Raw genomic sequence first — 14,822 nt, 5'->3', positions numbered from 1 at the left:
TCTTCCTTAAAAGAGCATCTATCATTGTGTGTTGAGCCCATTGTGACTTCTGATACTGTTATTATTAACCACTTTGTAACCAACAGGACTCAAGTTCAATAGTATGACATTAGACTAGGCTTGAATGATCAGTCAACTCCTTAAATAATATCTTTATTTAGGGGCATCCCCATAGCTCAGCTGGTAAACCTACAATACACTACTTTGGACAAAAGTATTGGACCACCCCTCTTGATCTAATCAGATTTTTTCCAGTCCCATTGCCACAGGTGTATAAAGTCAAGCACCTATATTTTGCCTATACAAACATTTGTGAAAAAATGCATCATTCTAAAGAGCTAATTGAATTTAAGTGTGTGGTGCTAAAATAGGATGCCACTCTCGCAACAAGTCGCAAAACGTTTGTGAAGGCTCGTTCCTCGGTTAACTGTAAGTGGTATTATTCCAAAGTGGAAGCATTACAGAAACCACAACAACTCAGCCACAAAGTAGCAGACCACATTAAGCTACTGACTGGGGTCGCCAAGTGTTGAGGCACATAGTGGTAAATGGACTGCTTCGAATATAATGATTTTCTACTCTGCTTAAGAACTCAAAGCGCTTTGTAAAACATGCCTCATTCACCCATAACATACAAGCCCTTTTGTTTTCTCCTCTGCTGTCACGCATTCCATCTAAAATTCACATACAGTCATACTCCGATGATTGCACCAGAGAGCAACTTGGGGTTCAGTATCTTGCTCAAGGATACTTTCTCATGCCGATTGGAGCAGCCAACCTTCCAATTAGGAGATGGCCTGCTTCAACTCCTGAGCTACAGCCACCTCTAGCTGTTTAAGGGGGTTTACAAAGTTTACCTCGTCTTTTGACGAGGAGTAAATTGAAATATAAAAGTTGCCATGCTACTGACTCAATAACTGCAGAGTTCCTGACCTCCTCTGGTATTAAAATCAGCACAAAAACAGTGTGCTGGGAGCATCGTGACATGGGATTCTATGTCTGACATAATATCTGAAGTTTTATTATTCATTTTACATTGTATAGTTTTCCACTTTAATTTTAATGTAAACAAATTAAATATTAACACAACCGAGGGAGACCATCTTAAAAGTAAAAACCCCAAATAAACCTATCAGAGAAACAGCAAAAACTTTGGAAGTGGTCAAATCAAAAATCTATTGGACTGTTAAAAAGAGGGTACCTGAAGTAAAGCTTCAAGGATGGAAACGCAACGTTTGTTGATGTCCATGGGTTCTAGACTTCAGGCAGATGTTGGCTTCAAAGTTTTTTAGTCCAAGTATTAAAATGAGTCGTTAAATTTAAATTGATGTTAGTCCCACAAATTTTAAACCTCTGAAAATGGGAACTGTATATAAAAATGCCTGTCCTGGCCAAATAGAGAAAAACCGAAGGTCTGCGCTTCAATCAGACAGTGGATGATGCAATGCACCATGGTGATTTAAAGAGGCAAACTACAAAAATTGTGTCTCTGTCCCAAACAGTATGGAGGACACTCTATCATTAGTGAAAAACGCTATTCCAGCTGTGATAAAGCAAAGTAAAAGCTGGGTGGTTTGCTAGTAAACAGACTGCTCTTTATTGCCTTATTCATCCATTCATACAAGCAACTTCTTCTACATGAGTGCTTTCTAGCAAACCTTTACACATTGATGGATCCACCAGAGAGCAACTTGGTGCCCAAGAAAGTTTGTCAGGCAAACTGGGGCACCAACTTTCCGATTTGTAGTTGACTTGCTCTACCTTTGGACGCCCTACAAGCACACAATCTCACTGCAACCATTTCACAATCACTAGTCAACTGAACGTATATGCCTCTGGACTGTGAGAAAAAGCCAGAGCACCTCTGCAGAACCCACACAGGCGCAAGGAAAACTTGCAGACTCCACATAGAAAGGACCCAGCAGGGTGAGGTGGCAGTGCTAACCAGTTGACCACTGTGCAGACCACTTTTATAAAAATCTTTCCTGTTTCTGTGTGTTTCACTGTTTATTTGAACTCTTATACTTTCAGTTTCCCAGCCAACTGTAAATGATTTGACATCATCAGAGTTCAGTGACAGGAGTTCCAGATTCTGTATGTTACTCACTTTGCTGTGTTTTCACATAGGCTGCTTCTTTCTGAAGCTTTATGTTCACGTGGAACTTAATCTTCAAGTGTTTCTCCAGCAGTATCTGTTGGAGTAGATGAGATACAACTATACCTCAATAAATGAGACTGTCATTGAAACTGCTACTCAAATTTACCACAGATCTTTTCAGCACGCAGCAGAGACAGTAGAGGTGTGTGGGGATAAAGGACAGGACAGAGTGATGACTGAAGGCAGGAGGAGACAGGAATCGATCGTGGACATGTGTTTCTCCCCACGATTGCCGAGGTTAAAGGAGAAGTCTGCAAACAGAAATGTCCTGCCGAATAATTGCAAAAGCTCCTCTCTTACACACAACTGACCCGGCTTTCAAGCCAGCCTGTGTTAATAATCAGCACTCATAATGAACAGAATCCATAGGTCTGCTGGGTTAAGGTCCTCAACAACCTTGCTCCAAGCAACAACAGCCGAGAAGCAGCGTGAAACGATGTTGTGCTTGCTGTTGGCGTACCTGTGCTACGCTACTGCCCCCCTGTGGATGTTTTGATTCTGACAAGTTCAAATGGGTGCCACTGAGTTCAGCTTCACATAAACCATTCAAATTACATATATTTTAAAAAATACCAGTAACTGAGAAAAAAATATGAGAAATAGGAAATTTCTATGTTTAGATGAAAGACTGTTCGATAGTACAAAATTAAATAAATGTAACTGATGCGGATCAGTTACATTTATTTAATTTTGCTACTTGCAATTAAAATTTTCACTAAAGAAACCTGAGTTATCCCTGCATGATGTGTTAATTGTCCAAAGAGACTGTTATGTGAGAAATGCTATAGCAACTCTATCTGACATCCTAACCTGAGTCAAGCATTATAATAATGAAAATGAAAATTGTCCTTCAGTATTTGACCAGGCTATATCTTTCGTCAAATGTCCACAGAAACACCATAAACATGCTTGCTTTGACATTTTTAATGGCAAAAAGCTAACATGATGAAAATGTGTCTGTGTAGGTTTCACAGTCATTCATCCAGATCATGGTAGTCTAAGGAGCTTGGAAAGAAAAGCGACTGGACTTCTTTAAGTTCCTTTTAAAAGAAAGTCCAGTCGCTTCTAAGCGACGTCAAATACGTTGAAAACCAACAAATCAGAAACTAAATGCTAAACACTGGATAAGACAAATTAGGTCAAAGCCTTCATTAGAACTGGTCGAACACTCCGAATTACACATTAGTGCTTTGTAAACAAAATATTCCAGCTATGTATGCGAGGGTATGTTGTGTAATGTGCTGAGAACAACATGACGGAGCAATGATCACTGGAAACTAAAATCATCAGCTCTGTGAAGCCTGGATTCAAAACCAAACCAAAATTAAAACTCTTCAAGTTTTGCCTTAATTTTTGAAGCTAAGCTATAGATACTGAGGGGCTGTTTTTGAAGAGGTTGAGTTTTACAGGAAGTCAGACAGAATAACTGCTTGATGTAAATCATTCATTAAAATCATTGTTTCCAAAGTATGCAGAATACTATGCTTCAATCCAGTGTTGCTTACATGAAATATTGTTAGAAGACATAAATCTGTGATGTTAATAACTGTTTTTAAATTTAACACCTTTCCATTCTTTAGATTTTTTCCTGTCATTAACAGTTACTCATTCATCAGACTGAAGAAGTCACTCGGATGAGTGACTAAATTACCAATGAGCAATGTCAAATCATAGTGGCCAGATGACTATGTCCAGGTGACAAAACCTGTGGGTGTTCCTGGACAACAGTACTGTGCCACTGTGGTATGGACTGACCACATACAGCTCACTATTCATATTAGGGGTGCTGTGGCTCAGGAGGTAAAGCAGGTCATCTCCTAATCAAAAGTGTGAATGTTAGAGAAAAGCACTTAGACATAGAAGAAAATGTGCTTGTGTGAATGTTGGTTAAAATGCTATAAAAGAACCAGTTCTTATGCATTTTAACTGTTTATTCAGTTCAGAGTCACTGAGTGAGAGTCTGGCTACACAGGTCTCCATTTCAGTAAAGTAACAGGCATGTCTGGGGACTGTGTGAGCAAACTGGAATACCTGGAAAAGAACTCACACAGGCACTGGACGAGCAGATAGGACCCAGCTGGCTGTTGTTAAGGATTCAATATTGAGGAAGGGGTACAAGAGGTGATCGAAGAATAACCACACTGATCCGGCCGGGTGAAGTCAAACGATGATTTTAATGCACGCGTGGGAAGATCACTTACACAGACAGCAATTGATCTTCGACTTAATCAAAGCATAAACAGATATTTTATACCATCAGAGTTTGAATTTAATGACGCCCCCTCATGCGTCATCAGACAGAATATATACATACGTCAAATCGAAACCACAATGACTTTTAAGACAGTTTAAAAAGAACGTTGTCTTCTATCTTCATGGCCGGTATTTCCGGTCAACCCTTTGACTTCCAGTTCTCGTCTGGAAACTGTTCCTCTTTTGCAGAGACAATTTTGCAGTTACAAGCAGACATGACTAACCTCTCACCTATAAATGAGTCTAACTAATGTGTGTGTGTGTGTATATGTCACGACCTCACTCGGCACTCTATGTCACCTCTCACCTACTAACGCTCACAGTCAAACAGAGGCCACTGTCAAATGTGTCAACAGTTTACTAAAACTTATAGATGTAATATAAATTGAATAAATGTTTTAACCAACTGATACTACTTAAAACTCAATACAAGAACATGAACATACAGTGGGGCAAAAAAGTATTTAGTCAGCCACGGATTGTGCAAGTTCCCCCACTTAAAATGATGACAGAGGTCAGTAATTTGCACCAGAGGTACACTTCAACTGTGAGAGACAGAATGTGAAAAAAAAATCCATGAATCCACATGGTAGGATTTGTAAAGAATTTATTCGTAAATCAGGGTGGAAAATAAGTATTTGGTCAATAACAAAAATACAACTCAATACTTTGTAACAGAGGTGGGACCAAGTCATTGTTTTGCAAGTCTCAAGTAAGTCTCAAGTCTTTATCCTCAAGTCTCAAGTCAAGTCTCAAGTAATGTCAGGCAAGTCAGAGTCGAGTCTCAAGTCACTGGTGTAAAAGTCCGAGTCAAGTCACAAGTCTGAAACTTTGAATTTCAAGTCCTTTCGAGTCTTTAAAAAAAACAAACGAAAAAATAATGTTGCAGTTATGCTAAATGTAAATATTAGACCATGTAATTTTAAAATCTGTGTTTTTCTCAACACATACAAAATAGTGAACTTAGAAAATATACACAAATTGTGAAATTGCACCTCTTTAAAATGCAGCTCAATTAAACCTAGCTCCAAGAATAATTTTCACCGACAGTTCTGAGATAAGCTGCATGTTATTCTTGGATGCGGTTGTAGGACCAGCTTTAAAATCGCATGACAAAAATATCATACACATTAAAAAAAACTGTATCACCAACGTAGCCTGGAAAACATTTGCTAGTTAGATGAAGTCAGCTATCTCATCTTAGCATATTTATATGCATATTTATAATTATACAGTTCTTGGAGTGAGTGCACACACTCATGAAGTTTAGTAACTTCCGGTCACTGCAACAAGCCCAGGTACAGTTTACCGACGGATGGGTACAGGACCTTGAAATGCACCGTGTAGAACGAAAGACCATCGTACGTATCATAAGTTTACCAGTCTCACAAATCGTCTTCATAAATACACATTCGTTAACCGTTTATTAATATAACCTTTGAGCTCAACGGTAATTAATTAGTAGTGGAAATAATTTCTGGTAGCATCACAGAAATGTAGCAGTGACAATAATATTGTATGCTGTAATCGTACTGGGCAATTAGTGATACAAAAAACCTGTTTTATCCTGTGAATAAAAGTATATGTTTTTGTCAGTGTACCATAATAACAGAAGCGAAACGCAATATTGTGTCAGGATAATTTACTATTTATGCACAATAAATAAAGGAGCATAGCGCGACCATTTCTGTTCAGCGCCAGACTTGCTTGTAACCTATATCACCAATTATGTTAAGAAAAATGACGCATTAACTACAACAGCAGACTGACCTTTGTGTAAATGCTTGGAGCAGACTAACCTGTGAGCTGGAGTGTTCTAGGACGTTATATTTGATCTTTGAATGGCTGCAATCCAGTCGCCTCTTTGTTACTTCGGAAACATGGCTCGAACAATTTCTCTTCAACGACGTAATCCGATAACAACCGATCTCTTTACCCGTCGGCTTCCCGTGGCTGTCATGCGACCGGCTATTGCAGTTAATAATACAACAGCTTCTTGACATTTTTGTGTTTCTTTTTATCGCTGTGTGACTGATTTTAATTGAAAGCCTGCGTGCGCTAGTACCGCTTGCCACGAGTTCCCAGAATCCTTTGCGGTTCTACCCGTGAATGACGTCACATTTTCAATCTCCATATAATATGCATGTTAAATTTTATATTTGGGGTAAAATATCAAGTCTTTTCAAGTAAACCGGTTCAAGTCCAATTCAAGTCCCAAGTCATTGGTGTAAAAGTCCAAGTCAAGTCACAAGTCTTAGAACATTTTTTCAAGTCAAGTCTAAAGTCATAAAATTAATGACTCGAGTCTGACTCGAGTCCAAGTCATGTGACTCGAGTCCACACCTCTGCTTTGTAACATAACCTTTGTTGGCAATAACAGAGGTCAAACGTTTACTATAGGTCTTTACCAGGTTTGCACACACAGTAGCTGGTATTTTGGCCCATTCCTCCATGCAGATCTTCTCGAGAGCAGTGATGTTTTGGGGCTGTCGCCGAGCAACACGGACTTTCAACTCCCGCCACAGATTTTCTATGGGGTTGAGGTCTGGAGACTGGCTAGGCCACTCCAGGACTTTCAAATGCTTCTTACGGAGCCACTCCTTTGTTGCCCGGGCGGTGTGTTTTGGATCATTGTCATGTTGGAAGACCCAGCCTCGTTTCATCTTCAAAGTTCTCACTGATGGAAGGAGGTTTTGGCTCAAAATCTCACGATACATGGCCCCATTCATTCTGTCCTTAACACCGATCAGTCGTCCTGTCCCCTTGGCAGAAAAACAGCCCCATAGCATGATGTTTCCACCCCCATGCTTCACAGTAGGTATGGTGTTCTTGGGATGCAACTCAGTATTCTTCTTCCTCCAAACACGACGAGTTGAGTTTATACCAAAAAGTTCTACTTTGGTTTCATCTGACCACATGACATTCTCCCAATCCTCTGCTGTATCATCCATGTGCTCTCTGGCAAACTTCAGACGGGCCTGGACATGCACTGGCTTCAGCAGCGGAACACGTCTGGCACTGCGGGATTTGATTCCCTGCCGTTGTAGTGTGTTACTGATGGTGACCTTTGTTACTTTGGTCCCAGCTCTCTGCAGGTCATTCACCAGGTCCCCCCGTGTGGTTCTGGGATCTTTGCTCACCGTTCTCATGATCATTTTGACCCCACGGGATGAGATCTTGCGTGGAGCCCCAGATCGAGGGAGATTATCAGTGGTCTTGTATGTCTTCCATTTTCTGATGATTGCTCCCACAGTTGATTTTTTTCACACCAAGCTGCTTGCCTATTGCAGATTCACTCTTCCCAGTCTGGTGCAGGTCTACAATACTTTTCCTGGTGTCCTTCGAAAGCTCTTTGGTCTTGGCCATGGCGGAGTTTGGAGTCTGACTGTTTGAGGCTGTGGACAGGTGTCTTTTATACAGATGATGAGTTCAAACAGGTGCCATTCATACAGGTAACGAGTGGGGGACAGAAAAGCTTCTTACAGAAGACGTTACAGGTCTGTGAGAGCCAGAGATTTTCCTTGTTTGAGGTGACCAAATACTTATTTTCCACCCTGATTTACGAATAAATTCTTTACAAATCCTACCATGTGGATTCATGGATTTTTTTTTCACATTCTGTCTCTCACAGTTGAAGTGTACCTCTGGTGCAAATTACTGACCTCTGTCATCATTTTAAGTGGGGGAACTTGCACAATCCGTGGCTGACTAAATACTTTTTTGCCCCACTGTATGAAAGATAATAAAAATGACCTGATATAAGTGTTTTGTAAGCATGTATTGCAATTCCTTCTATGTTCTAGTTTCCCTCAGCATGAATGACCTGGACAGTCACGCCAGTGAAGCTTAAGACCCTTAATGAACCGAACATCAACTCAAAATAAGCACAGATATGCAATATGTATAAAATAGTTATAACTGCATCTGGAATACAAGATTAATATGATAACAGTATGCATAACCATCTTAAAGCTATCTGTTACATTGTTAAAGCAATGATCATACTGCAGATTATATTGTACTGGTAAAATACTTTTGTTCATCCCCACACTGTCAAGTTTGAGCCGGGAACCATCTTGCTGCGAGGCAAGCGAGCTAACAAATGCACCACTCCACAAAGCTATAGCAGTTTGTCCAAACTGTCACCTTCTTCCTCTGTTGCTTTCATCGAGGCGTTGCCACTGGCTTAACTGGTCCAAAAAAGTGTAACCGTCATGTGAAAACAAAATGCCCAATTCACTGCAGTGCTGAGACGCAGATATGGCTTTTAATGATAAAACATATCTACTTCATTAATACAAAACAACATGACACATACTGTAGAATATTCTTTCTACACAACAGTTAAAAAAACATATTATTCACTTGAGAATCTAAAATGGTCCCCATGTTGAAATTATAGCACAATGCCAGAGAACCTTAAGACCTGACATACCATCAGCCCAGCAATAGCACATAATAAAACCAAAGGTGTGGTATCGTCTCTATGTTACAAAGTATTCACAGAGTCCTTGAATTTTTCTGGAGTCTCTTATGATAAGCCAGATAACCTCTCACTCACTTCCCACAGCTTCTTTGCCAGGGCATCATCTCGAGCTTTGACTCCTACTTGTTGCAGCGCACAATTGGAGAAGTAGCGTCCACTGAGGGGTTCAATGCCCTCTTGTAGAGCACAGTAAAGGGTGGTCTGTGACCCCTCCTCAAGGCTGAGGAAGAACAGCTTTGCAAAAGGCATCATGAGAAGCTGCAGCCACAGGCTCATACTGCGACCCAGCTCTGTGTAGATGACTCCTGGGAAGAACAGAGGTGATCTTAACTCAGAGGTACTCATTTGGACATGTAGTGTTGTAGTAGCTTTTGCTTGTGGTACACACAGCCTCACACCAAAAATGGAAGCAGACACTGACCTGGGTGCAGGCAGTAGCAGGAGACACTGGTGCCCTCCAGTTTGTTGGACAACTCCCTGGTAAAAAGCACATTACACAGTTTGCTGTTACAGTAGGCCTGGAAGCTGTCCCAGGTAGACTGACCTGACACCAAATCTTTCTGGGAATTAAGCAGAGAGAAGTCAACGGTTCCAAGGTGGTGCAGCAGTGCAGCCACTGTGACCACTCTACTGGGACCACACTGCTTTAGCCGCTCCAGGAGGAGATTGGTGAGCAGGAAGTGGCCCAGATGGTTCACACCAAACGCCATACCAAAACCCTCCTCGGTACATCCCAGGCCCATCACACCTGCAACACAAAGTTTCAGTCACTATCGATAGAACAGACAGCGACATTTCTCTGTATGGCAACATTCCCACCTGCATTGTTAATGAGGATGTCCAGTCTGGGCTCGGTCTTCAGGAAGGTTTCAGCAAAGCTCTGAACAGATTTCAGACTCGCCAGATCCAGATGCATAAACACCACCTGGTTGTTGCCGCTCTCCTACAGGACAGAACTGCTGAGTAAGACAGGCTGCGATAGATCTGTCACATATCTGGCAGGACTGAACAATGATGGTGCATTTGAAAATAAAACCTAAAACACATCCTTATGTAAGCGCTAGAAATAGATCTGATGTCTGTTTGATGCTTGTTGAATTACATGCTAACCATGCGTCTGATACCGAATACAAATAAAGTACCGTTTATTTTTATCATTTGTTTTCTTACATCTCCATAGACTTGTAGTCAAGACCACCTAATCCGAGACCAAGACAAGACCAAGACCAGAGGGTATCGAGACCAAGACGAGACAAAAAAAGTCTTTAAACTGCAGCCAGATGCTGCTTCGTTTACGGGTGTCATGCATATTTATGTGTTTTTGCTTTCGCACAGCCCTCCTCACCGCTGTCTACGGTCTCACTTACTTGCTGAGAGGACAGACGCACGCTCCACTTGACTGTCGCGTTTCTCACCCTCTCTGTTTTTCACATAATGATATTATCCTATATCCTCGCATGTGATTGGCCACAATATGGAGGGATTGGAGCATAGCTGAGCCACTTTGTGAGAGCTGAGCAGCCAAAGGAAATTAAGTGAGGGTAGAAATGACTGAAAGATTAATAGGCTCTGTTTTGAGTTTTGTTCAAAAAAGAATGACTTCATACAGACAAAAAATATATATCACATGTGCAGGACACCTTAAACTAGTTTTTTAATTAAGCAGCAAGGCAGAACAAAGACAGGCGGACTAAACCCCAATTCAACCAGACCCAGAACTGATCCGGAATTAAAACAGGACTACAACAGCTCAAAATCAGGACTACTTAGGATTTAACCAAAACAGAACCAGAATCAGAACTAGATGATAGTAGCACTAAAAATCATCATAGACCTGCACTACACTTATTTTTTAATTCTACCAAAGTACAATATTTAGATTCAGAAACGTTTATATAATTATTTAGCCTTGTTGTGTAAACAAGCCTGCATAACTTAATAAATATAGAATTTGAAAAATAACAAACCTAAAAAGAAACACTAGGTACAAGATACATGAGGACCTGTGATACGGTGATACTTTTGGCAAACAACCATTTGACTAACATGTGTGTCTCACCTGCTCTTGTTCCACCTCTGTTCTGTCCTCATTCTCCATCTCCCTCTCTGTTCCTCTCTCTCTCCCTCTCTGTTCCTCTCTCTCTCCCTCTTTGTGCTGACAATCAAACCAAACACCAACATCTTCAAATATACAGTTGAAACCAGATATTTACAAACTCTTCAGATCAAAACAGAAACACTTTTTTAATTGTAACATCAAATCAGACTAAATGTTTATTTTTTTTAGATTGATAAATATAAAAAACATATTTGTTAACTTTAAGAGTAAAGAGAGAAACTATCTGTATTTCTTAATTGTAAATGGCACCAAATTGTATTCAAAATTGAGCCACACTTATGGAGCTCCACAATTCTTTTCCTGGTGTTTTGGTTGACATCTCTTGATTTTCCCATGTCACAGAAACAGGCTCTGTGTTTTGCCTTATATGCATCCACAGGTGTGCCACCAATTTACTCACATGGACTCTACTAACCTATCAGAAGCTTCTTCAGCTCAGAATGGAATCGTCTGCAGGTTTCTTATTAATTTACAATAAACTTAGTGTACATGTGCTCCTACATTTGATGAAAGTGATAAAAAATAGAAGCTCTGTCTCTCTTTATTCTGACATTTAACTAATTCAAAAGATATTTCAATATTTATTTCAATATTTTAGTTCAGTCTAAATTGATGTTTAACAGTAAAAAAAAAAAAGGTTTTATGTTTTCTCCATAAAGTGTTTGTAAATATCTGGTTTAAACTGTGAATATACTGCTGTGTATTGAAATTCCTCTTGTTTTGCATAGAAATATACTGAACAACATACAAAGCATAATATATAAAATAACATCTACCAGAGTTTTTTCTTTGAAAGAAGCTCCTTATGTCCATTGTTGTGTTCATCAGTACATAACTGAAACCGATTTAGAGAGTTTGTTTAGCCGTGGAGGGTAACAACTGAAAATATGAAATGTAAGCTAAGACTCTCTAAAAAATCAGCATTGCTGTTCGGCTTTTTATTTATCCATTTGTTGATTCACTCGAAGAGCAAGTAACGCAACCAAGTGATCAGTTTAATCTCAGTCTTTTGTGATAAACCTTCATATTTACATTATTTGTACAGTACGAATGATTTGCTTTGGTACCTGGTCAAACTTAAGCTCTCCTCTGTCTGCAGCAAACTCGCAGGCAGCAGCTTCTCCCCCCTCGCTCACATGGGTGCTGTGCTCAGTCGCCTAGTGCCTGAGCTCGGATCATACCAAAATTAGGGGGAATTTACGACTGTGCGCTCTGTGCTTCGAGTATTGTGTTTATTTTTTGTTTTATACAGTTTATACAGTCAGGCATCTAACTATGAAACAAATTACACTCCAAAAGACCCAGGGCTTCTGAAAAAATGACCCGGGCTTAAGCCCAGTAAGCCACCCCCCCCCCGCTCCGCCGATGGTTGACTCCAAATCTCCCGAACACTATGTCGATTTCAGAACGCAAGACCGAGACAGCGAGACCAAGACCAAGACAAAAGTCCGTCGAGACCAAGACGAGACCAAGAGACCACGTAAAAGTGGTCTCGAGACATCCAACTCTACATCTCCACCAAAGAGACGGGCTCTGGCTGAAACCACTAAAACACAGCTAGAGGCCACTGCAGTGTTACCCTTACTGTTTACTTCTACTCGTAACCTCAATTATAGGTCGCTGCTGTCAGGAGTGCGTTTCTTTCTGTATATGGATGGATTCATCCTTCCCTCATTTGTGATCAGTCTTCATGTTCCTGCTACTGACAAGCACTACCACAGGACAATCCCTCGAACACCATGCTTCACTGTTGGGCAGGTAGCAGCATGTGATAAGCATTGCCCACCTCTGAACCGAAACAACTTTCTGAGATTTGCTTACTTGGATGATTGAGCATGCATAAAGACAAAGGTCTAAAAACTTTCACAATATATATACTAAAATTGATTTTTAATAACTTACTCTTTCTCATTTTTAGTGATTGAGTGAACACTCCTGTAAGTTTTTCAGTTAAAATGAAAGAAAATGAAACTACCAACTAGTTCTCTCAACTGACTGTGGCACAGGATAGTGCCTGCTGTGTGTCAGTCTCTGACTTCTTACTCTGCGGATGTCGTAAGCGGCAGCCTCTCCTCTCTCCTTGTTACGGCAGGCCAGGATCACCCTGGCTCCTCGTTTCGCCAGCTGCAAAGCTGTGGACTTACCAATGCCAGTGTTGCTTCCTGTTCAGAAAAGCAATTCAAACATCTCAGCAAACCACTGGCAAAGGTGTCATTGTGAATACAGTGGCATTATCTCTGGGTATCTAATGAAAATTCAATCTAAGACTGTTTTTACCTGTTACATGTTCAGTTAAATTCACAGTCTTGTGATAGAATTACACATCAAAAGTGGAAAACAGTGCAAATGTACAGATATCCGTTTTTACAGTTGACCTTTGTATTTAAAAATGAGACATGAAGCATGAGGGTGGACCTCGCTAAAAACTCAGAGGACACTGTGGGTTCAAAAGGTCTTCAGCCCAATTACTCTTGGTTCAGCCTAAATCTAGACTTAAATCTAGGGGTGACCGTGCTTTTGCCCTGGTTGCACCAAACCTGTGGAACAACCTTCCCATCGCTATCCATTCTATCTTTTAAATTACGTTTAAAAACTCACTTATTTAACCTAGCTTTTCCATCTAGTTAGTGCCCCTATTTTATATTTGGCTCCATTTGTATCTATGTACCTGTCTGTACATATGGTACATAGAGTTGTACATATGTGGTACATTGTTAATGGCCTTTTATTTAATCATGTCTTAATTTCCCTGTTTCTATTGTAAAGCACTTTGGTGTACTGTTGGTTTTTTAAATGTGCTATATAAATAAAGTTGTATTTCAGGTGGACGCCGAGTCCTCTGCTAATCATCTTGAAGTCACAAATGTTTCACTTTGCTTTTCAGACCACCCACAGAGCTAACCATTTAAAACTAATAGTTTTTTGTTTTATTTTTCCTATAAAAGAATAAACAATTGATACCTGGAAAAAAAAAGCGAAGCTAGTTTCACAACTTTTACTCCGATTCCGAATACATTTTTACAATCTTCGGAGACTATTTTAAACATCAGCATGGCAAAAATCCCTCTACTTAATGATGAAAGATTTTCAAAGACGTTAACTAATTTATAAGTCCTTTTTACAACAGGCAGCGAACTGCCATCTTTGTTTTCATTTTGAAATAGAGACACAGCCCGTCGGTAACAGTTGTTTCAGAAACATAGTTTTATCATTCAGAAGGAGTGTGTCCCTTTCGGCTGATTCTAAAAGGACTTCGCGATTTTTCAAGTATCACTGCTGACTTTTACTCAAACCAGCAGTAAGCTGGGACCTGACTGGACAATGGTAAGATTGCGCAACTTACGTGAGTTAGTGACTGTGTTTACAGTTGATGACATGAGCGGACAGTGGGGCGTGTTACCTGTAACAATGGCCGTCTTGCCCTTAAGCTTCACTGAACTGGAGCATCTCGCGGATCTGAACACACAGTAATAAACTAACACATAAAACGATACGAATCCCGCTATGAGGCATAGTAAAGCCGACATTACGACACTTCCAAACACTGCTCAATTCTTCGTAACCAAGTGACTGTCTCTTCTTCTATCACTATTTGCGGCTACCAGCAGCAACAAAGGCTCTCTGCTGCCCTCTGTCGTTTCTATTCTCATTCATTCAGATTTACTTAGCGCCAGCGTCAGATCCGCAGTTCTTGAAAAGAAAAGAAAAGAAAAGTATTTTTTTAGATAAAGTCCTCTGCCACAGGTCTGGAGCCTTGAGGGTCCTGCAGAGTATTTCTGTTGCCCTTTTCTGGGCAGAGATCTCGG

The 14,822-nt window shown here is 40.4% G+C and overlaps 1 protein-coding gene across 1 annotated transcript; it reads right to left on the bottom strand.

Moving 5' to 3' along the window:
- Positions 1 to 8,117: 8,117 nt before the first annotated feature.
- LOC308400439 (dehydrogenase/reductase SDR family member 13-like) lies at positions 8,118 to 14,618 on the bottom strand. The gene is made up of 5 exons (XM_080888136.1): positions 14,417 to 14,618; positions 13,060 to 13,178; positions 9,717 to 9,840; positions 9,319 to 9,645; positions 8,118 to 9,202 (listed from the first exon to the last, which is right to left on the bottom strand). The coding sequence occupies exons 1-5, from the start codon at positions 14,541 to 14,543 to the stop codon at positions 8,943 to 8,945; spliced, it is 957 nt and encodes a 318-aa protein (XP_080744262.1). The 5' UTR covers positions 14,544 to 14,618; the 3' UTR covers positions 8,118 to 8,942.
- Positions 14,619 to 14,822: the final 204 nt, after the last annotated feature.

This window comes from Rhamphochromis sp. 'chilingali' (assembly GCF_963969265.1).
Source record: "Rhamphochromis sp. 'chilingali' genome assembly, chromosome: 8".
Classification (NCBI taxonomy): domain Eukaryota; kingdom Metazoa; phylum Chordata; class Actinopteri; order Cichliformes; family Cichlidae; genus Rhamphochromis; species Rhamphochromis sp. 'chilingali'.
Note: the sequence above shows the minus strand (reverse complement) of the source record. Positions and strands in the feature narration are given on the sequence as shown.

Bases quoted from the DNA above. Each gene is read 5' to 3' on its own strand.
- LOC308400439 (XM_080888136.1), bottom strand. From the start codon at position 14,543: ATGTCGGCTTTACTATGCCTCATAGCGGGATTCGTATCGTTTTATGTG. The intron at 9,841-13,059 runs GTAAGAAGTCAG...TCTGTCCTGTAG, and splicing joins CCGCTTACGACATCCGCAGA to GAGAGCGGCAACAACCAGGT. The intron at 9,203-9,318 runs GTCAGTGTCTGC...TGTTCTTCCCAG, and splicing joins CTGCTACTGCCTGCACCCAG to GAGTCATCTACACAGAGCTG.